The 24,605-nt window shown below is 31.7% G+C and overlaps 6 protein-coding genes across 6 annotated transcripts; 2 read left to right on the top strand and 4 right to left on the bottom strand.

Annotated features, from left to right (window-relative positions):
* Nucleotides 1-1,053: 1,053 nt before the first annotated feature.
* CDC24 (Rho family guanine nucleotide exchange factor CDC24) lies at nucleotides 1,054-3,414 on the top strand (the record flags this gene model as incomplete). The annotated part of the gene is made up of 1 exon (XM_003686881.1): nucleotides 1,054-3,414. One exon carries the CDS (start codon nucleotides 1,054-1,056, stop codon nucleotides 3,412-3,414), a length of 2,361 nt encoding a protein of 786 aa, XP_003686929.1.
* Nucleotides 3,415-4,037: 623 nt separating this feature from the next.
* On the bottom strand, nucleotides 4,038-5,567 carry TPHA0H02910 (uncharacterized protein; the record flags this gene model as incomplete). Its single annotated transcript, XM_003686880.1, has 1 exon — nucleotides 4,038-5,567. The coding sequence occupies one exon, from the start codon at nucleotides 5,565-5,567 to the stop codon at nucleotides 4,038-4,040; it is 1,530 nt and encodes a 509-aa protein (XP_003686928.1).
* A 2,649-nt stretch (nucleotides 5,568-8,216) lies between these two features.
* On the bottom strand, nucleotides 8,217-9,773 carry TPHA0H02900 (uncharacterized protein; the record flags this gene model as incomplete). Its single annotated transcript, XM_003686879.1, has 1 exon — nucleotides 8,217-9,773. One exon carries the CDS (start codon nucleotides 9,771-9,773, stop codon nucleotides 8,217-8,219), a length of 1,557 nt encoding a protein of 518 aa, XP_003686927.1.
* A 487-nt stretch (nucleotides 9,774-10,260) lies between these two features.
* CLN3 (cyclin CLN3) lies at nucleotides 10,261-11,898 on the bottom strand (the record flags this gene model as incomplete). The annotated part of the gene is made up of 1 exon (XM_003686878.1): nucleotides 10,261-11,898. The coding sequence occupies one exon, from the start codon at nucleotides 11,896-11,898 to the stop codon at nucleotides 10,261-10,263; it is 1,638 nt and encodes a 545-aa protein (XP_003686926.1).
* A 7,020-nt stretch (nucleotides 11,899-18,918) lies between these two features.
* On the top strand, nucleotides 18,919-20,811 carry MNE1 (Mne1p; the record flags this gene model as incomplete). Its single annotated transcript, XM_003686877.1, has 1 exon — nucleotides 18,919-20,811. One exon carries the CDS (start codon nucleotides 18,919-18,921, stop codon nucleotides 20,809-20,811), a length of 1,893 nt encoding a protein of 630 aa, XP_003686925.1.
* A 68-nt stretch (nucleotides 20,812-20,879) lies between these two features.
* On the bottom strand, nucleotides 20,880-24,245 carry CIN1 (Cin1p; the record flags this gene model as incomplete). Its single annotated transcript, XM_003686876.1, has 1 exon — nucleotides 20,880-24,245. One exon carries the CDS (start codon nucleotides 24,243-24,245, stop codon nucleotides 20,880-20,882), a length of 3,366 nt encoding a protein of 1,121 aa, XP_003686924.1.
* Between the last annotated feature and the right edge of the window lie 360 nt (nucleotides 24,246-24,605).

Genomic DNA, 24,605 nt, shown 5'->3' with positions numbered 1-24,605 from the left:
AATGCTTGTAATATAAAGTTACCCGGGCTAAATATTTATGTGCGGGCGCGTCTGTGAAAGCGTCGGTTTCCCAACGCGGACAGGAATAGGTTGCTGCGGATTATTCTGCGCTTAATAAAGCTGAGCAATGGCTGCAGCCGGTACTTTCAGATAAATTCCCTGAGAAGCAGCATTCTGTTTTCTTGTTCTCAAATGCAGAGAAACGCGCGTACATAACAGATGTCATGTACACGCTTTTCTGTGGAAATGTGTATACAAGGTAATAGGGTGAACTATTTGCACGCAGTTTTAGTGCACACGGCGTAATATCTGCTAGTGTGCAGTGTACTATCCGTAGAACAGGCATTGCGGTTTGCAGTTGTGCGTGTGCAGCTAGGCAAGCAGTAGACATAGCCGCACACATCGAATGGCACGGTATGCTGCCATCCTCAACTGCTACGTCCAATTAGTCGCCCTCTGAGAGAGTTGTTTGCACGGAATGCATCTGTTTCAAAAAGTTCGCAGCATTAACTTTTCGAAATCGATTTATCAGAAATCGAACATCGAAAAGTTCCAAGAAAACTGTTATAATATAATAGTTTAACTTCTAACTTGAACAACTGTTCATTCACAAAGGCTTACTATTCATTGTGGTGTATCCCTCGAGATCCGAATATCAGGATATTTTTGTTGTCAGTGACAGCCTTATTTAGTCTTGAGATACTTTTAGTATAGCTGGACTTGGGCATTTGCTGATTCTACAATTACTGGAAAAAATATATATCATATATATATTCACACAGATATATATAAATATATATATATCTATTGTGCTAGAAGTTGTTAATCTGTTTGTGTAAGATCGCGGGGAACCAACTCATAATACACATTGCATTGGCATACATAGAAAAATTGGTCTTCTATCTATTTTTACTGTTCCTTTTTTCGTTTCATTGAGGAAATAACAGTGAGCACCAAAAGCAGACATTATAAAAGGAACTATATATATATACCCAAGGTTATTTAATCTGCGAAGTTGCACATATATACAGTGAATAATCGCCAATATTTGGAATGAGTTCGACTTCGAGAGTTCCGTCGTCGACGGTTATAATGAGCAATGTCATGAACACAAACGTCACTGCTCAGGATTCGTTATATCACATCTGTATTACAATTAAAAGACGATTAGAGGCGCTGCCTCAGCTGAAACCTTATTTGAATCTAGCATATTCTTCGAGTGAATTGTTGTGTGAAAGACAATCGTTGTTATTATCTCAAAAACAGCAACAGAAGAAGGACAACGGACATGCGAGTATACAATCGAATAGTTCAATTGGCGGTGATAGTTCCGCTAGCAATGGGAACAGCACCAGCAATGGTACGGCTGTCTCTGCTAATGGCAGAACAAGTTTGAGTTCCACGTTGAGTACAAAGGATGATATGTTTATGGATTCGACGATCAATACTTCCTCTGGTTTATCTAGATCCACCACTCTGAATACAACTAACACAACTGGTAGTAATAATAACATAGAAGATACTTTGCTGACTTTCAGTATGGGTATTCTACCGATCACTGAGAATTGTGACCCAGTTACACAACTGTCACAATTGTTTCAACAAGGCTCACCTCTATGTATTATTTTCAACGCTGTACAAAGTCAAGTTAAATTACCTGTAGTCTCTTCAGATGATTTGAAAATATGTAAAAAATCCATTTATGATTTTATTTTGGGTTGTAAACAACAACTAGCGTTCAATGATGAAGAATTATTCACAATTTCAGACGTATTCGCAAATACTACGGGACAGTTGATGAAAGTACTAGATGTTGTCGAAACATTGATCGACTCTGCACCAAATGTTTTCCCATCTGCTAAACATATTTTGGCAGAAGAAACTAAAAAATTAAATGAAGAAATGGCATCACAAAAAGCTTCAAAAAATAATGAATCTTATAATAAAATCATGAAAGAATTTGTTGCCACTGAGAGAAAATATGTTAATGATTTAGAAATTTTAGATGTGTATAGACAACAATTACTGGATAGCAATTCTATAACATCAGAAGAATTGTATATGTTATTTCCAAACTTATCAGAAACTATTGATTTTCAAAGACGTTTTTTGGTTTCCTTAGAAATTAATGCTAAAGTTGAACCAACAAAACAGAGAATAGGCGCATTGTTTATGCATTCTAAGTTTTTCTTCAAATTATATGAACCTTGGTCCATTGGTCAAAACGCTGCTATTGATTTCCTTTCAAATAATTTGGATCGTTTCCAAGATACCGAATTTGTAATTAAAACAAAGTTAGAACTACAGTCATTTTTGTATAAGCCTGTTCAAAGACTCTGTAGATATCCCTTACTGTTGAAAGAACTGTTACAACGTTCACAAAGCAATACTAACATTAAAGAATTGGAAATGGCATTAGAAATTGCTAAAGGTATTGCAAGAAGCATCAATGATAATCAAAGAAGAACTGAAAACCATGAAGTCGTTAAAAAGTTATATGGACGTGTTGTTAATTGGAAAGGTTACAGAATTGCCAAATTTGGTGAGTTATTATATTTTGATAAGGTTTCTATATCTACTAGTAATTCTTCCGAATCTGAGAAGGAATTCGAAGTTTACTTATTTGAAAAAATCATTATCCTTTTTTCTGAAGTTTCTCAGAAAAAACCTGCATCATTATCTTTAAAGAAGAAGACAACAGCTTCATCTTTATCATTAAACTTAAACAATTCACATTCTACCAACTCCACTTCAAGTTTCATGAATGAACCTAAGTTGGATTTAAGAGGTAGAATTTTAATTATGAATTTGAATACAATTAATGCCGAAGGCTCACGATCCTTAGATATTACTTGGGAATCTCCAAAAGAACAAGGTAACTTTATTTTGAAATTTAAAAACGAAGAAATAAGGGATAATTGGTCATCTTGCTTACAAGAATTAGTCCGTAACATAAGAACAGAATCATTCCGAAATTCTAGTAGTCATGAAAATAGAACTTCTCTTCAATCACCAACCCTTGTCAGGGATACTCATAATAGTATTATGTCAGTAGGAAGTAGCCAAATTAAAAGAGTTTCAGATTTATTACCTAAAAACTCAAGTTCTTTTGGTCAAGAATACAGATCAGTTTCAGATAATTATAAGAGTTCCATTCCAGAGTCTGCATTGTTGATCCGTATTGCCTATAACTCTGATTTCTATACTATTCTAATAGAATTAGATGCAACTATTAGCGAATTGTTGCAAACAATTAAGAGGAAACTAAGTCATTCAGGCGTCATCACTAAGATTAAATACCAAGATGAAGATGGTGATTATGTTATTTTAGAATCAGAAGACGACTGGATAGTTGCAAAGGAGATGCTGAGAGAGAATAACGATCAAATCTTAAATGTCTGTGCTTTTAACTAAAGAAATACAATATAACAGACCGTTAAATTAAAAACTGGACACTGTGTTTTTGACATCCATAACTCATAAAAATAATGATTTTTTTGACTTTGGTTTTCAAAATTGAAACATATAAAATTTGGACGAATAAAAATATCTAACCTTTGATTGATACTATAAGTCAACTTTCTTTCATTCACTTATGATAAACTAACATCTTCTCACGGAGATGAAATAATTTTGAATCTTAAAAGACGTATCAAGGTTTTTATTTGCTTCCATTTTATATAAAATAATTTCATTATGTAAGAAGAAAAAGAAAATAAAATAATTTGCATTCAAAATAAAGTAACTTAATTATATTTTAAGATTTTATCTTGAATTATTACACATCTTAGTTTTAAGATGATAAACTTTATTTAATTACTTTCATTAAGTTTTAGTAAGTTTAATAATTTTTAAAATATGTTACATATTGTATATAATTTCCATTATATATATCCTTCATTTTATGAAGATTTGTCCATAAATATATATGTGTGTATGTGTATATATATTTGTGTCTTTGAAAGAATGTGTTCATGAAATTGGAAAAAAAAACACAATTTATATTACCGTTAAACATAAAAAAATAAGATACCCATTTATTTGAAAAAACTATCCAAATCCTCTAAGGATAAAGTTTCTGGAGATTCAATATCCTGTATTAAAAAGCCACTTCTTACCTTTTGAACCCAAGAACTGATAGCAACAGAGTTGTTAGTTCCACCTCCTGGTGTTGAAGGACCGGTAGAACAGTTGCTAGACTGGCGACTAGAATCCGAGCTCGGTTCAATTGGAGTTTGAGTAGTAATTACTTTTTGTATGGCAGATAAGAACCCGATTGAAGAAGCTGAATTTGATTTGAAACCATCTTTAGTTGAATATTTTGATAGTTTAGGAGCCGCCGCTGCTGCAGTTATATATGGCACAGGTGATCCATTCATTGTAGAAATGCCATTAGAGTTAGAATTGGAAACTGACTGTTCATTATTCAGTTTAGAATTAACTACTTTTTGCTTTTTATTATCTCCTTTACCACCTTTCTCTAAATCATCAGAGACTGAGGGTCTCTTTTTATTATAAACTGAATTCTTTTTTGGAGATTGGTTACTGGTAACTGTACTACTTGGAGACACCATTGGTGAATTTAAACGAGCTGGACCTCTTGGAGTCAAATTAGCAGAGACTGGAGATGTAGAATAAGGGATATTGAAATCGTTACTTAGTGTGAAATTAATATTATTAGCCATACTAATTTTTTGACCAAAGGAAACGTTATTTTGGTCTACTAAAAATTGGTTGCTGTTAATTTCGCCATTTACACTACTTAAGGATCCTAAGATTTTGTCGTCATTCTTCATAACTTTTTTATTTTCAGCCTTAGAATTCTTTTTTGAATCTTTCCTAGATGCTAACTTTTTATCATCATCCTTTGGATTTAATTTTTCCTCCAGTTGTTGCTGTTGTCTAATTTTAGCAAGAGCGGCTTGAGCATGTTCTTTATAATCCGATCTTAAGATACCTTTGTAAACATATAACATTCTTCGTGGGGAAGAATCTGACCAGTCTCTGAAAAGAGCGTATGTTAGTGTCTTTTCACCTTTCTCAATTTTTTTCACGTATGCATTTAATTTTGCTGAAATCAAATTGGAAAGTTTGGTTGATAAATTGGACATTTCTGGATTTTTCTCTAAGAGGTGGTCGCACAGTTGCTTAACTGTCATACCTTTTTGATCTGGATCCTTTTCCCATAAAATTATGAAAACTCTATGCAGAACTTCGTCATCCAGCGGAGAACTTCTATCTGTTGGCATCGGTCTCTCATCTGTAACGGGAATAATCTTTGAAAACACAATGGAAAGAGAATCCTTTTCCTTAGGCTCTTTCTTGATCTTTCCATCTTTTGCACTATTATTACTACTTGCCTTACCTTTTTGACTGGAACCTGAATTAATACCATTGTCCTGTGTCGGAACAGGAAATACGTCCGCGGCAGTAGCGGTAAGTGGGTCCATGTGTGAATTGAACCCTAGTGCACTTGCTTGGAAGACAGGAGATGTATTATTCAATAATATTTCATTGTCGTCCGAAGAAGTAGGTAATTGAAATGGTCTTGAATTTGTTAACGCCATGATTCAATTACTACGTAAATGATGAAACTCAAATCTGAGAACTTTAAAAATAAAAAAAGAAGTCACGTCCTAGTAGGGAAATAGGCTGAGACCAATGGATAGAGTAATTGCTATATTGGAAAAAATGCTATTTTCGCAGTAGTCAATGTCACAATAAAAAAAAAGCTATTGGAAAAATTAATTAAAACCTCCAATTGAGATACTGACTGTTACAATCAACAACAATTTGTTGAATAAAAAAAATATAAAAAGGCCAGAAGTAGGGAAGGGGGAGGTAAAAACGAGTATATGATACTTCTTTATCTTATATTAACTTAATAATTTAAATTGATTAGATATTGACACTCGTAATGAACCTTCTTATTATCAGAATAATAAATGCTATTTTTTGATTATCGATATTAAGTAGGAACCAATAATGAAAAGCTAAAATAACGAAACAAGAATTAAGTAGTCAAATTAATGACAATAACAAAACAAGACAAAACAAGACAAGAACGCTGCAATTTGCAATAACTGTACAGAGATTTTCTATTATTGAAATCATCTTCTCAAGTCAAAAAAGTACATCAACAATAGTTCTCTAGTGTGACAGGTTGGACTAACATTCCAGAAACAAACCTTCATTGTAACGAAGGGTTGAACTATCAATGTGTCCTGGTTGTGATATTTGCTAATATAACCTGTAAGGTTAAATGATGATAGTTTAGAATAGTCATCTCATCGCGGTTAAATTGATTGAAACTTTTTTTTTTATTTTTTTCATTTTTCATTTTTTGCGTCGGTCATTCGCATTTTCCAAAATTTCTAAAATTCTGAAAAATGAAAAATTTCGAGAATTTTTTAAAAAAATCATTTTTTTGAAATCAATAAGAGTCTTCGATGACGATAAACCGGTTTCTGCGGGGAGATCAGAGAGTGGCAATGGATAATGCAACCGTAAGATTAAATTAGGTGTCCCTTGATCTTTCAATTGGCAGACGACTTCTGGAATATCTTGCGATGCCGTTGGATTCTCCAGATGTCCACAGAATGATGGCATATTTATAAGGATACCAGATGCACAATGCTTAAGGTCAACGGCATGTATAGCTGCGTCTCGTCCTTTTTGGAAGGATGCATTCAGATGTGCAATACCAGAGTCTTAACTGATAGAAACATGTTCCAACAATTGAAGTACGGTATGGTTTGCGAGAGCAATACGTCTCTTCTTATATATACGTGTGTGGATGAGTAGTTGTCATGTTAGAAATTCTTTCTCTTTTTTTTCTGAAACATTGACTTTCGAACGTCGACAAGAAAGAAGAGGGTGTCATCATTATTTGTATCTTGCTCAATGGCATCTTGCTCTGAATTATTGTTGCAAGAATGTGGAACATTTTTGAATAACCCACGTGGAATCTTGTATTCTGTATGTTTCAAAAATTTACAACCTATAAGTAATAGTAGTATAAACATAAAGGATAAAAGTTCTGTTGCTCTGCATACGAATAAAGCTTGCAAACCTTTTTTAACCACTTGACTATTTTAGAACTTATTTCATAACTTTGACGTTATTGTCCATCACAGTACCAAGAAAAATTTCACTACAATTTACACCCAGACATTTTAATTTTTTTACCGGGCAGGTAACAAGGAAGATATCAGAACAGTATTCCACTGAAAACGACGTCTACAGTTTTTTTCTATTTTCCAGATCACGTTTTCTGCGTCGACTGGATACTCTGTAGACGCTCTCTGTAGGTGAGTGTGTTCAAGTCATTTTACAGATTAGGCTATGCTCTGCGCCCGTTGTGTCAAAAAATCAGAAACATTCTCTACTTGTAGTGTTATGACTGTTGTAATTTCCATTAAGACCGGCTGCGCCCATGTTCTGACGGTTTCTTGAGAATTATGAAAAACATAAAAGGAATAAAAAAAATATTACTGCACAGTTTTCTTAGTGGCAGAGAGCCGCAGTCACTCGAAATTAATACCCAATCATGTTCGGAAAAAATCTGCGGTGTCAACGTTTCTATCTTTCAACAAGTAATGTCCGTGAGACTCTCCGCTCCCAGAAAGAAACAACCAAAACGTGCCAACCAGAGAATAACCCGTACCTTCTTTCTCCGGGATCACTGTCGCATCACGAATTGAAAAAACACTTTTGAGGCGTTGAGAATGTCCCATATCCCGCTCGCCCATCTAACGAACCTAAAATAGACACCAAACGCTTACAGCCAAAAACTACCGTACAAATGCCTTCTTAACAAAAGCGGCAGACCTTTGACTTCTCTAACCGCTTTTCTCTCTCCGAAAACTTATTTTTCATCATTTTCAAACAACAGACCTAAAAACGGTTCTTTAATTTGTCTTTTCGCTGATTCGAAAAAATTCATCTTTTTGGGTTTTGATTATGTAAAACTGAATTATATTGAATTTTATGATCTTTTTCGGTGAATTTGATTTGACGGTTTCAAGATTTAAAATGAAAAAAAAAATAAGAACCCCTAAAAAACATGTGTTCCGGGTAATATCGCTATAGTCAAATAATGGAAGGTTTTACACTAACAACTATGCTTACTACTATTAGGCAGTTAGTTGGCTACAAAGATTATATATATGTTTTCCAATTGTATTACAACAAATAAAATAATAGCTCTATTTTCTCTATTTGACTGCTTCACGTATTCTCTTCAATGCTTCTTTCGTTCTTTTGTAATCAGTTGGCCAATAATTATCAGCGTTAGCATATATGTTTTCAATTGAATTTCCATCAGGCGGAATAAACCAATAATTGACTGAAACATGTACGTTATTTTTATTTTTAATTTTTTTGTTGTCAGCACCATAAGAAGTTACTTCATGGAACCAACCAGTAGGTAAATATAACATTTCGCCTGGTTTTACATTAACTTCAATACGATTGGCTTTTTTAAATAATGGCCATTTCTTATCAATCAGTTCATCCATTGCTTTTTTCGTAACTTCATTTTCAATTTCATCTAAATGGATAAATGAAGGTGGGATAGTAGAAAATGATGCAGGATCTGTATTTAAAGTTCCTTTATCAGTGAGTTCAGTTGATGCTAAAAAATCTTTTCTGACGAAATCTTCATATTCATTTTTTTGTTTATCATCTAATTCAATTGACTTGTCATTTAATATTTTTTTATAAGTTTCTGCAACAATAGCTCCATCTGCTCTCAATTCTCTCCAAAAGGGTGCTTTTTCATTATGGATATAATCAATCAAGCCACTATTAAACACTCTTTTAATATCTCCAACTAGATACATCTTCGCTGCGTCACCTGGAGAAAATAAAGTAAAGCGTTTATACCCATCTATTGGGATATAAAGATTATCAGCATGATCATGGTGTAACCCAGATGATGAACCGTCACCAGGAATATTTCTACCAAGGCCCATCCATTTATCTGAAGAGTCTGGTTTGAAACTTTCAGTAAAATTAATATTGTCTTGTTTTGAAGTTGCACCCACCCAAAGGTTAATCTGCTGAGGAATTAGATAGTCTAGAAAATCTGGAGTTTCCGGTAAAGTTTTAACCAAGTTAGTCATTGGAGGTTGATATAATTCTTTGAGTCTCAGTTGATCTTCAATTATCTGATCTTCCACATTTTCTTCATCTTCAGAATTTCCATTACATTGTTCTAACTCATCAAAATCATCATGTAAGTCATTTAAATTCACTAAAGATTCATTGTCGGAAAAATTAGTATTGAACTTTTCATCAATGATTTGATCTTTTTCTTCTTCATCAGAAGAATAATTACCATTTTCTGGATCATCTTCATAGTATTGAGTTGTTAGATATAAATCAGTTTGTTGATTTTTAGTTATCTCATCAATGAATTCACCAAATTTTAGTTTCAAACGTTTATTACCACTACCAAAACCACCATTTGCTTTCTTTTCGATTTGTAAAATTTCATTTTCATTTAGAGTGTTTTTAATATTCTCAAATTGTAATTCTTTTAATGGGAATCCTTCTGAAGAAACGCCAATAATTTTGCAAGGTTTTCTTCGTAAAACATACTTATCAAAAAAATTCAGTTTTTCTTTCTCAGTATTAGGAACATCAATAACATCAATTGATGTTTTATAGTCCTCTGGGTAGTATCCATTATAAGTAGCTGTGATTTTACTATCTAGAGATACTGCTTTTTTAAAATCTCCAGGCTGCGTAGTATTAATTTCTCTCTTCATCTTTCCACAATTAAATACAACGAAAGAGTATTTGACAATTGATTTGTACTGAAGTGTTTGACAATTGATTTTCTCAGAAAAGTTTTAAGTCTCTTAATATATTTATATAATCCTTTATACATATGCTTTTTAATTATATCTTTGTAACTTCAAAAAAAAATTTTTTTAAGTTGCTTCACCAAATTAATACTTCATTATTTTCACAAGGACATCGTTATACGAAATATTTAATATGTTAAAGTAAGAAAGGTTTACATCGAATAGATATTTATTATACATCATGCTTATAAATATTTCGTTATTGTATTGAGGAAAAATACAGAGTACATTATTCAGACTATAGAAATGAAAATTAATATATGTAAATGTCTATGCGTATATGCAAGTACTCTTATTCAAAGTTCTTATAATGCTTACTCATAGTTAGTAGGTTCAATTGTATCTCATTGGTCAACAGACTTAGATTATATAGTCTTTGGACTTAATTTTATCTACTATGAGTTTTTTTAAGATCCATTTCTGATGAAAAAAAATCAATATCCATAGTGGAAGATGATCTTTTGTAATGAGTCTTAAGAAATGGACGATTTTTTGCAGTACCAGTACTGCTAGATGGAAATCCAGTTGGGGTTGATTTCTTGCGTGTATATCTACTATTGGTATTTGCAAGAGCAGGTTTGCTGATGGTTGGTCTCCTTGATATATCAATATTTGGAGGAAATTGTGATTTACCATCAACTTGGAACAACGTTGGTGTAGTTGGAGTTAATGGTAAAAGGAAGAATGGCTGAAATAATGAATTTGCTAGAAAATCTTTGTCAGTTCCATTTACAGCATCATTATTCGATGATAAGAAGATATCTGGGGAAGATGCAAAATTATTTGATATGTTTGTAGAATTATTTGATGTATTTGTTTTTTCATTTTCTTCGTTATCATCTGAAAAATAAAACTGATTATTATTAATTTGATTAACATCTGCGATGTCATTATATTTATGCATATTTGACTGGTATTCATTGATTTGGTTAAAGTCATCATAATTGGCAATGTTATCAATTTGAGAATTTGTTAAAATCTGAAATTCTTTTGAATTATATAATTCACTCATTTGTAATTCAACATGATAATTCGAAAATGATTCCATTAGCTTTTTGCTAACAATGTTAGAAGGAGATGCAGAATCGCTCAAATATTTGAACTGGAAACTTGATGGAATCGATTCGTTATTAATAGCCAATTTCAAAATCTCATCGCAAATTTTAATCAAATTTGAATCTGAAGTTTCCAAACGATAATTTTCCCAATTGTTAGTATCGTAAAACTTCAAAGCTAATGCACTGACAGTAATGGCAGCGAGAGCAATAGCGGAAGAATTGTATTTGTATGATAATTTCATGTCGAAAGCAGCCAATTCAGATAATAGTAACGCACCTGCTCTGATTTCATCGATATTGGTAATACCATGTTGTAATGCAAGTGGTGAATAATTTTTATTATTCTTTAACAACAATAATAAATCAATGAAGTAATCAGGAGTTGGGTTGTTCAAAATTGACCAATCCAAGCAGCTTAATAAGTGCCATTCAATTTCCTTAAATTGAGTAGCCGTATATTGATTGCAACATAAACTGGTTAAGACGTTTAAATTTGGAATTCTATTTTTTGAATCCCAATATTTAGAACTTAACCATAAAGCGGTTAAAGCGATCAATTGATAATCGTTGCATTTCAATATGAACTTAGATGAATATCTATTTAAGATATCCAATGCTAAGAACAAAGTGGATGAACACAATTTTAATCTAACATGGCAGCACATTAAGAAATCAACGATTAAGATTCTCATTTTTTCGTTGATCTGAGGTTGGGCATTGAAACTTGCCAAATTTGGACGGACACCAGTCTGGTTTTCTTCCACTTGAATTAAATGATTCAATAAAGAACCACTATATTCCATAACGGATTGAGTATGATTCTCATATTCTCTTTTTAATAAATTTGGATTTTGTGACTTTACCTTAGTCACATTTCTTCTAACATGCGAGAAATATGCCAAATGAGATATACCACGTTGTGAAGTATTGAGCATCCTATCATTTTTATTTGATATGGTATGAGACATGCTAGAGGGAGAGCGAAAAGTTAAAGAGGTAGCGAATGAGATTCTGTAAGAATATAATAAATCTTGCGATGATTGAGTTAGTAGAAATGCTTATGATCGGAATCTTTAGAAAGTGAGCGGCTTAAATTTCATAAACAGTTTTTTAATATCAGAGGATGTTATTCAATTTTATTAAAATCAGTGTTAATAAATAATGATTTCACAAAAGTTTAAAGTTAATTATAATTGAATCAGTAATATAAAAACTTGAACCAAGGTAATCGTAATATGAGCAAGTGCAGAATGGACAGAAAAAAAAGTGATTCTTGGTTTTTATCTTTAAATTGATGAATCTATTAAACTTAATTAAGAATAGACTTAAACAATTTAAGTGAATGAGGTTGATGCTTGATAATATCTTGCCATGAAATAGTTAAATTAATAAATTAAAAAGAATGACTTGGAAAATGGTGGGTTTTCTTATCCATTTCAAAATGCAATGTATATATATATAAAGTGAGTTTACAAGTATTGAATCCAGAGTTGAGAGTAGGTCTATCCATGTATTGAATATAATTTTAAAATTGAGTTTACTTCATTTGGGAAACAGAGAGATACAGAGAAGGATGTCTAGAACACAGTTACATTAATAGGTGGAGCAGCGAAAATGCAAAGAAATCAACTGCACATTTCAAAGATTACAATTAATTGTATAGTCTCTCAATAAAAATTAAATGAAATTCAGCAAAGCAATAAATTTAAGGCTATAACAAGCGTGCTTTCCTATTGAGTTAGAGAGAGAGACCTTAGAAGCTCATATACGGGTTGTAGAAATTAATGGAGAACATATGAGTTCATTAAAACTTTTCAATGATATTAACTATAGTATACTTACTACTAATGGATTTTTCGTATGACACCTTAGTTAAAATTAATATCTGAAATTGTATTGTTTTATTGATATATTTAATAGTTTTTCTTTTTATTTTTTTTTATTACAGTGAGAAAAGTTTCTTGACCTAACGTAGAAAAGCTATCAAAAAACGAAACATGCTTTGAGAATAGCAGCTGAGAAGAGGAAGCATATAGTAGGTATTGGTTATTATGCATGTATGTCCATAAGATATAGAACCGGCGTAGCTCGCACTGTGCATGATATCTAATTCCAGAGTGATGAGGCAAGATATAGATAGGTGGAGGGGTAGAGATATGACGAGCGATGGGTGATGATCCAGTTTGAATAAGTTGTTTAAGATTGGTCTTAATAATGCTGGCATACCAAGCTACAGTGCTACCGTGTTACAGATAGGCCACTGTTTCTGGAAGCTGTAAGGTATTGCAACTGCACAATATCAAATCATCTCACATCTGCTGCCAGTGCCAGGCCTTTGCAGGACAGTAGCAGCTCTGTGGCAGCAGTGTCTTTTACTCAATTAACGTATCGTAAGTGATATACTATATTTAATTTGCAGTGGGCAAAATGGTTGGGTCCAACGGTTTATTAAAACCAATTGCATGTCTAAACTGATCTTGTCGTAGTCGCTGGTCCATCGTTTCTTCTTCTCTTACAACTGTCTCTTGAACTGCAACGCAAGGTACAAAAGTTTCATGATGTCAAGGATATGTGAAGTATTTTGTTACATATTCGCTCGGAGATAACTTTGATAATTGGTATTAGTTTACTTGATGCAGTATTGATCCAAAATTACTGAGAGCCCACAGTAAAATCGACCATACTTGTTTAAGACCAGTACGCATGGTATGTTGTCTGCGGGATCTTTTAACACGCCGGTCAGTGTTTCCTACGGAGTTTCCATTCACGGAAGTGTCTGATACAAAAGTATTTGTGTGCGCAGAGTTCTTTGGACATGTAATAAAGATACGGTACTTAGTAGTGCGAGCACAAAGCAACACTGATTTTTGCTGTGATAGCGCGCAGACGCTAGAAATAGCAAATAAGCCTCCGAACTAGTAAGGATTCGGTGTGGACAGCACGCCCCACTTGAATGAACACCATTTGTGTCGGTGAAGAAAAACCCGGCTACGATTTGATAACCACCGCTGGATTGATTGGTCCTGCCAACAAACGCTGTGAGCAACGGAACTAGTAATTTCTCATTCACAAAACGATGGCTACCCTCCTTCTCCCTTGCAGCACATGTAGTGACAGTGGGACCAGGTTTTCTCCAAGATGTTTCCCGTACAGTAGAGACAAGGGGCAGTGACAGCCGAAGAAAACATTAATTTTAGATGAGTGCAACTGCGCTTACAGAATGATGGCGCATGAGTGCGTGCATGCGTTTGTCAGTGTCTATACATTTCGATGTGCATTGTGTTTACAGGTTGTTTTTTTCTCTCTATTTTTTTTCTTTTCTTTTTTCCTTTGCAAAATCAACATTTATGCCTATTACAGTAAACACTGGAAATTTAGTCTGCACTCAAGTTAGGTTAGGTCTAATATAATTTTGAACAAGGAATCGAACGATAAATTTTTTACAAGGCTAGCTTAGCTCACACTCGCAGAGACAGTGGTAAGGTTGACGATATCTTGTGCTAGTTTCGAGAACCTGTCCCATCTCTGTTTATGCACTTACTTATCTTACTGTGTGTGGTCCAGAATAAACAGAACCTCTCTGTAATAGTAGCCGTTTGCTGTGTGTTGCAAGTTTTTGGCTATTTGGAGGGCTATAGAAGCAGTGGTCTTTGCCGTACTTAGATCGCATATCCTGCTGCTTTCACGTCCATTTTCTTTCGATTGCTCTGCTCAACAAAGAAACACTCAAGAACCAAAGTCCCGATAGTGATACTGATACCGCTCTTCCGGGAAGCCAATTTCATTTGGTTTAGATTTATTTGTTATCCGGAGGAGGAGCTGGGTATCTATTATATAAATGACAATTGTGTGCGTATGTGTAAGTAATTAACGGATGCTTTTTTATTACAAGAGTTGACTGTGGTGGTATAAGTAATTTAAATATTAGATACATTAAAAAATGAAATACGAATGCAAATTGGTGGATTTCACATCTTCCCCTGCACTAACATAATAGCTTTTCTTCTTTGGTTGCAATTGCACTTTCAAAAGTTGCCTATATTCCGTTTACTTTGTCTCATATTTCAATTATTATCAGAAATCTCATTTCTTTTTTTCACAGTTTTTTCAAATTTTCAACATTTCAAGATTTTTCTTAATTGGGAAAATATTAAGAACTACCCAATTGAGTTTATCTGCCCAATACAAAATTAGCATCTATCTATAAAATTAGTTGTTGCAATTAATAGTATTTGGTTGCAATTGTTTGAGCTAAGATGGTGGAAATCTGTATTTTTTATAGACGATACATTCTTTTTTTTGTGTGTGTATCTTGAAGACGCTCCTTTTCTTTTTCATTGACTTTGCTTCGCAGGTGTGTGCATGAGCGGTTCGCGATAACGAGGGAATATTGCAAAGTTGAGATCACTGGTGGTGGTGGAGAGATAAGATAGATAGTTTAAGAAAGTGACCTCGACTGTGTTGCAACAGAGATAGTGATGATCTAAAAATACATTGCTACTGAAGACATGTATTTCATTCCTATTTGGAACGGCAGTTTGTGTAAGATACTGGCAAATAATAACTTGTTGTATGTTTCAAATAGAATTCCGACAAGACGCAGTATATCTTGAAAAGGAAATTTGGAACCACTCTATTGTTAGAATCACAATTTCACGCTATTATCTATTTCATTATAACAATAGAAAATATCGATCTAAGAGAAACATGGCCAGCTGTGATACTAACGACTATCTGCATCTTAATACTTCTGATCAGCTCGATACAGAAAAGGCGGCAAGTTACATTTACAACCATGTTGTTGCATCTGAGGAAATCCTTTCCAGAAAGAAAATATGATAAGAACTTAAAAACTTCTCTTGAGAAGGTAATGCTGTCCAGGCATGCCATACTTGGGGCCGAAAATGGAAGGCGATATGGACTGGCTAACTCCTAAAATGCTTCTTGCATAACTGTAGCTGTCCAACTAATTGGATAAAAGAATCTACAAGTTCTCTAACATCATCTCCCCAAACTTCAATTAGAAAGCTTGTAAACTACTGGAAATTGTTACTTAGTTGATACGTTTACTTTTGCTCTTTCCCTTTTACAACGTATGCTTGGCATTGAATCTATGAAATACCATACGACAATTTGATAGTTTGACGAAATAAGATAACTTGCAAGTACAGTAGATGTCGGGGAACAGAAACGAACATTAAAGAGCAAACCTCTGAGGAAAAATCAACAATTATCTCAGCTTGCCCCTCTAAACCTGAGTTCCTTGTAGGTGAAAACTGATACTCCCAAAGAGAAGTTTTCTTTATAATTCCAGGGTAATTCTGTTCCTTTTCTGTTCAAATAAGCCGTACAGCAATCTCGTTCGGTTGTCCGCATAGAAAACCGCCAACGATGTTCGAAAATCAATTAAGATCACCGCATTGCCCGCAGAAAACATAAGTTAATTAATAGACCTCAGGCCGTAGAACTGATAAATAAATAAGTAAATTAGTAATAGTGTGTGTTTTCTCAGATAGTTTCTCAGAGAGTATGGCGTTTATCCGAGAATTAATAAATTAATCAGACACAAACATCCACGAAAACAATAATACGTGCTACCGTTATTTAATGACATGCAGCAGTAACTATTTTTCTTCTTGGTATTATTTCTTAAGTAAATAATCCCATGGGACCTTCTTGGAGAACTTCATTTTTCAAAGACTTTCTCTGACGTTTTAGGTTATTAGGTAACAATTCGAAATCGGAATAATATAAAAATATAAGAAACGTGGGTAGGGCTGAGAAAACTCGTACAAAAAAGAAATTAGATACAATTTATGCATTCTTTTTCGAATATTGGAATTAATATGATTTCCTATTTAGAGATCTCTACAGAGAACTGTTCGATGCACATATTAGGAATAGTGTCATAATAAGTTCGTTATGAAGGATATGCACTAGGTTGCAGTTAATTGAAAGAGTTCTATTATTCTGTAAGATAGTGGGTTGAGTGGGTTAAGCTTTCAATAATTAAAGAGCTTTTTATTATTGTGTGGGATTCATTTGAACTATTCGCGAAACTTTAATCGTAACGAAATTTCCTGTGCATCGAACTTATAATTTGCTCTTAGGGTTTTTGTAAGAATGGTCTGCAGAAGTATTATGCATATTGATACGTGTCAATAGTTAAAGAACAAAACGGAATTCTTTCCTTGAAGGGGGTCGGCAATAGAAATAATACGAAATAAAATTGGGTTTAGATATGCCAAGTTCGTCTGCATATTACTAAGAACACCTGTTTGAAGGGAATGATAATTTTTTTTTAATTTCAGATTAGTTGCAATGTGGATTATTCAGGATACTTGATACCGATAAAAATTGTTATTATTTTATTAGTTAAAGGCGAATGTAAAGTTTAGTTCCATAGACGAGTTGAATATATCGAACATTGATAACTGGGAAACATGATTATTAGATAAAGGCCCAAAACGGTTAAATTAGAAGAAAATACGATATTTGATACCAAAACAGCCTATAAATCTTGGTTGATAAAAAAGATTTCTTCACTGTAATAACCATTCACAATATCTCGCTTAGTGCTACCAGCCCGCGCCAACTGAATTTACTTCATAGAAATCATCTAAAACTTGTATAATATCTAAATATAACAAGAATGGAGAGAGAACGTTCTGCTAGTTGCTCATTATTAGATTTTACTTGAGTACTCATTGTTTAAGAATCAGTATTACATTATCATTCTTTGTAGGGACCTATATATAATGAGTAAATTATAAACTATGATTATTGTATAACTTGATTAAGATAGTTTGAATTTTATTACATGGTTAGAAAACCTTTTGTATTTATATCTCTGACTTCTGTAACGATCATGATATGGTCTTAACTTCGAAACACATATTAAATATATCAAATGATTTTATGTTCCAATTTATATTGTGACATTTGTCTATTCCAGTTACATGAATAATGTTGAATAATAGATTTTAATTGATTTTTCATTGTTAGAGTCAGTATATATTATAATTCTCCTTGGGGATCTGTATAAAATAAATAATATATAAAATATACTAATTACAAAGTTAATTAAGACCGTTTGAATTATCTTACATAACTGGAAAACCCTGGTATTTATACCAATGATTTCTGTCACGATCAGAAACCATTTCATCTTCTAAAGGGATGTTTAACATATTGAGTGGTTTTCTGTTCCAATTTGGATTGTGACGTTTGCCTATTTCAGTTATATGAATAACAAATGTGATGTCTACTCTTTCTTAGTTTAACTATATGTTATCCTATTTGGTCAATCATTAAATCAAGTAAGGAAAGTTATATACAGACTCATCAACTTTATATCCAATACTAGTTTTCTCAAATGATTAGCTTGGATAAAAAAGTTTAAGATAATGTTTTCAATATTTATATTTTGTTACAAAAGATGATATTAATTTATATTAATGTATTTTACAGAAACTTCGAGGACAGTAAGTAAGAAATAAATACAAAAATATAAAATTAGAATCATCTTCTTTTAAATTACTATTGAAATACAATTATCTTAGAATAAATACTTGTATTCCAAATGTTAAATACTTTCTCGAAAATCATTCGAAAACAATAGAATTGATATCGTTTGAATAGATATATAATTACTGAATTAGTCAAATTTAAATGATTTATTCACTTCTCAGCGTATCAGCCAGTGTATGGTCATATATGAATCAAGTGATTGGTCTCATGAATACTAATTAATATATTATATCGAAATATAATTGAAACTTCTTTATCCAGCCACTTAATATATACCGATACTGCTGCTGTGCTTATAAGAAACAAAAAGATCACTTTTCACGTATTCATAATTAAAAGGTAGAACTAATTGTTCAGCTTGCACCAAATTAACTACTTATAAGTAATTAAAATATTTAATTGATACAAATACAACAAATAAATTATCAAACAGCAAACATTGAACAATCAATTTGGAAATGGTTATACGAAATAAAACTAATATTGCTTCAGATATTATCGGCATAACAAACAGAGTTTTAAATATTAGTAAAAACAATGCACCATCACCTGTCTCATACATAAATCAAAACATCAATATTAATAATGTCGATAAGAATACCGATATTTGGATAAAAAATTGTTTGTCAACTAAGATTAAACATGCTAAGAATGACTCAATAACGTTACTTATACCTAAAGTTCTGCAGAAATTACAACACTTGAGGACCTCTGACCATAATGATTCATATTTTAGGTTACTTGCAAAGTTAAAAGCGACTGATATAAACTGGGTTACTCGAAATAATAATTCAATAGGAACATCTGTATACTTACCAATTGAATTCTATAATGAACTTTCTATAATGCTTAAAAAATTAGCCTCTAAAGACGTGGATTATACAACAAAAATGGCTTTAGCTAAATATTCTTTGAAAATGATAAAAACTTATAATACCATTATAAGTGACAGATGCATCTCAAATAATTATAGATTTTATAGAGACTGCATAACCTGCATTTGTAATACTGAATCAGTTTTATTACTTCATGAAACAATACGATATTTTAAGGAAAAAAACCTACCAGAATTTCTTACTCATTATGCAAATTTAACTTTTTATCATAAGACTTCAGAAATAACAAAATTATTGGAATACTTGGAATTTTATATTTATCATGAAAAGTTTAAGATTACAGCTGATCAAAGAGATTTGTTGGAACCTATATTTTTAAATGTAATTAAAAAGCTTACGTTATTAAATGCTGAAGAAGAAAGTATCATTTTGTTAAAATACATGAAAAAATGGTCTATAAATATTAATGATCACGATAAGTCTGTCTTGTTAGATTTATGTGAAAAAAAAGGTTCCTTTAAACTGAAAAAGGAGATTGTCTCATTTGACTCAATGGACAATTCTCAGAATTTGATTATTGACTGGAAGATATTGCAGAGTTCTGATTCAGTAGAGAAAATTATGATAGACTTAAATAATCGAAATATCAACCCTTTTAATAGTGCTGGCGAATACACGTTTCTACAATTATGTTTTAATGATAGAGACCAAAATATTGAATTTTGGAACCAGTATATTACAAGAAATATAGTAGCATCGACTTTATCTACTCCTTTGAAAGTTTTATATTTGCAATCTCTGCTATCATACCTGGTAAGTTCAGGAATGAAATTTCAAGATGTTTTAAGCATATTAAACTATTTATCAGTTGATTTAAGATCAAATGAACTCTTTTTATTGACTACTAATTTAAAAGGAATGGAAAAATCTACCAGTTTTAATATTTTATTTAAGCTGTTAGAAAGACGACCATCCGCAAAATTAACTTCTCAAACTCTTTTAGGATTTTTAGAGAAATACCATAATGAACTAAATTACACAATATCATGCAGCAACTATATTTCGCTATTCAAAACGGCATTATCTAATAATGATACTGAAACTATCTATTATTTTCTATTGAAATATTTGATATTAGAAGGTGATACGCTTTATCTGAATGATGCCGAAAAAAGCTGGAAGTTACCGGATGAGATAGAAATGTTTTTCAGATCCAATGAAATTCCTAAAGAAGCTATCAAATTCCTTGATAAGATCCATTTGTATGCCAATAATTCAAAGAAGGAAAATGAATTTTCAGAAGCGACTGTCCTCGGTGAATTTGGCAACAAAGGAATATATCCTTTGACTGAAGAAAATATTAGATCTAATAATTATAGATCGATAATGATGAATGAAGATAATGAGCTATACTTTTCATCGTATCATAGTTATTATTATACAGATGACAAGAAACTTGATACAAAATTAAAATCCTTTCTTTCCAATTTGACACCTCTACAATCGAAACTATAATTGTGACACTATAGACATGTATATATCAATATTATATTCCCAATACAATATCTCTTAATATCCATATATCAAAGGAATTCTTTCTCTTCTAATTTATTAAACTTTCCTACATCATTTGTGATTTGCTCCAATAAGCTAAGTTTTGAAAAATTGTTAAAATATATGTATATCTTCGCCAAACCTTCCACAGAGGCTCTATAAGTAGGCGATCCGTTTATATGCGAGTCTTTTTTAATCATTATTTCTCTATTAATTAATTTTAAAAGACGAAGTATAACTGTTTTAGTAAATGAGTTGGATAGATCTGTTCCAAAATGCGAAGAGTGTGATATAACAAAATATGGTAATATTTTAATCGTTATCGACTTTAATAAGCTGCTTCCCTTTAATATTTGTAGATTATATAATTTTCCATAGGCTCCAGCGTAATTGAATTCCCTTGGTATTTCTAACGATGATTCTAGTACTCTACTCCAAAAGTACAGATATGATGTGGTGATTTTTAAAATATCCTGACCTACAGAACCAGTAAGAGGATCTACACAAGATTCCTTTTTACTTTCAATAATTTTACTAGCATTGGGGATTATCCTAAATAATTCATTACATAACTCAAGTTTTGTGATACCTTTTTTACGGTTACCAGTTTCCAAATAAGTTGAGTAATAGTATATGAAGGAATCAACTGAAGATTTTAACTGAATATCTGTTGTGTGGATTGCACCTGACGTCATTAAAAAACCTTCCCAAAAAGCCCTAGATTTTCCTTCGAACTGTTTATGCTGAAACAGCAAAATATCAAAATCTATTGAATTAGTAGTTTCTTTTGTGTAACCAAACTTCTTCTTCAATACTTTAAATGCTAATTGTTTGATTTCTAATTGCGGTTCACCAAGTAACCTTAAACAATTACTAATTAGAGTTTTTTGTAGTTCACCTGCTTCATTAGAATCTGCGTGCTCAAAAAACAGGGAAAAATTACATTCAATTAACTTTATGGAGCTGGTCCTAACTAATCGACCGATATCACCTTGTTCAGTAATAGTATAATCATTCAATAAATTAATAATTATTCTTTTTAACAATATTTGATCACTTATAGTATTAAGTTCAAAATAACGTTCAGAAAATAATGGCGTTAGTGAATGTAAAATAATTGATTTTGAGTTGCAGTTAAGTTTTTGCAAACATTTTAAAAATAATTGTAAAAAATATTTATAATGCAGATATGGCAGAGAGAAGGATGCAAAAGCGTTATTATAAAACAGTAATTTTTCAAAATTAGACCAAAAGTATTCTTCAGTTTCTGTATCTTTATAAATTTGACTACCCTTTTCAATTTTGGAAACAATATAATTAACTTTTAACTTTATATCGTCAAAAAACATAGAAGAATCATTTATCGTTTGCAATATTTTGATAATAAGTGAAATGTCATCCATTTTCAATTGAAAGCTTATAGGATATGATGATGAATTATTTATATTCGATAAAGTTAGTTCAATCATAAATTTAAAATATTCTAATATCGATAATACACGGAACGATATGAAAGGTGAATTGGCACTATATTTTTTTAATTCAAGGGTATCTGATAAATCGTGGAATATTTTATTAATCTGCGTTAAAAGGTTTTCTTTATGTGTGGTATTGTGTTCCAACTTCGAGTAATAATTAATCAATAAAAATAGTAATCTTTCCAAATCATAATTATGTTTTTCTTGAATTATTCGATGATAGATATTTTTTTCATACGTATTATTGTAATTTGATAAACTTATAAAATTGTTTATTAAATTCAGATTTAACAGAAAGGTCTTTAAAATCTTTATTTTTTTTGATATATTAAACGATACCATCCACTCCAAAATTTTATACCAATAGTGCCTGCTAATGTCCTCATCAAATATATTTTTATAAAGTTTTACTGTATTTTCTTCATAGTTAACATTAAGATTTGTAATGGGAAGTTCTATAATTCTCATTATTCTGGAACTATCAAGATCTAGGTGTTTATTGAATCTTCCTAACAATTCTTGCAATGCAGCATTTGAAGATTTTCTAATAATTAATTCATTATCATATAGTGAAGACGTCAACAAATGAATGAATATCAAATCGATTGTCTTTTTTGTTATTATTTTTGAATTTGATCTTAATATCGACCAAAGGATGAAATTTGTTGCATCTTTAATATTATTGCCCCCAACAATAATGGTATTATTATTATTTATTTCCAGTTTCTGGAAATTTATAGTCTTGATAAATATTTTACTGAATAAAAAATCAATGTCAACTATATTATTGGTTAAAATAATACTGATGTTGTCGGCGATAAATAACAAAGTCAAATGAAGGATATCTGTATCTATTAATTCGAGACTGTCTAACATTTTAACTGTTTTGTTTATTTTTCCATTAATTATTTGGTTAACCATTTTTGTATTTTTAATTTCATAATTCAAAAAATGTATTACATTTGAATATTTATTTGAAAGCGTATACCTAAAATCACCACTATTAAGTAATTTCAAATCAAACATTATTCTTTCAAATTTTTTTATTATTCTTATTAAAAGTTCTCCATTATTTAAATAGTAATTTAATTTGAATAATTTACTGAATATTTTCAATAATTTTCTCCTATTGAGTTCATTTTCATTATCAACTTGTAAATTTAATAAAAAGATTGTCAAATCAATTATATCATTTTTAAATGCTGATATCAATGATAAAATCTTATTAGTTGGCAATATTATTAATTTCTTAAGGAAGAAATCTAATAAGGTAAAATTCCCAATTAATAATGATTTATCAAACAAATCGATATTCTTAATAATCAGATTTGCCGTTACTTTTGATTTCAAGTTTATAATATCAAATCTCAGAATGGACTCTGATTCATGGAACCCATCCTGCATCATCAAAGCCAATATGACTTTATCATTTGTGAACCTAAATGGAGATTCCACTAATACATTCAACCAACTCAACAAGAAAAAATCTAGTTTCCAAGAATATGGGACATGACCCGTAATCAAATTTTCTCTATTAATTTGGTATAAGTTTATTATTTCTGCCAAATTTGAAATTTCTGTTGGTAAATAGTTCCCAAGATTTCTAGTTGAAACAATTTTATAAAGCTCATAATAAACATTACCGATTGTGACAATTAGATCTAACGAATCACCATCAGCATCCACACCAGATGGCAACACCAGCTCCACTAAAGATTTGATAATAGTAGATAAGTGTCTTGTCAATAAGGAGGGGTCATTTTCAAACTTATTTATGATCTTAATAATATCTGATTCCTTTTGTATTATATTATCTCTTGAACAGTACTCTTGCAAAGCATCCAGTAACTCCTCGGTATCTAAGCCGCTAGACAGCCCAATAAAGTCTGAAAGCTGCTTACTCTCATCTGTAGTCATCTAATAACGTGAAATAGTTCCTATATTCCTAGAACTGCGTATATCTATATGTGGGTGTGTATCTGTTTATTCCAAATCCTTTGGCGGTTATTTTTTTTGTATCATAGCTCATTTTTATTTTTGTTTTTGTGTCAATATTTTTTTTGTTAAATTTTTATTTTTCAAACAATCACGTGTAAGTCACGTGCAAAGAAACAGCTCGTGCAAATCCTTTTCTCGATTCGAAATGCTGCAATAAAGCAACGACAATAGCCCTACCACAAATCTTTGTGACATATAATATTTCAAATTCTCTCTACGCCGGGCCCGCAATCCCGGGATAGAGAGAGTCTGAGTAGTAATCCACTTGGAGCAGGTTCT

The sequence above is a fragment of the Tetrapisispora phaffii genome, chromosome 8 (genome assembly GCF_000236905.1).
Source record: "Tetrapisispora phaffii CBS 4417 chromosome 8, complete genome".
NCBI classification, from domain to species: Eukaryota; Fungi; Ascomycota; class Saccharomycetes; order Saccharomycetales; family Saccharomycetaceae; genus Tetrapisispora; species Tetrapisispora phaffii.
This window is presented reverse-complemented; position numbering and strand designations above follow the sequence as displayed.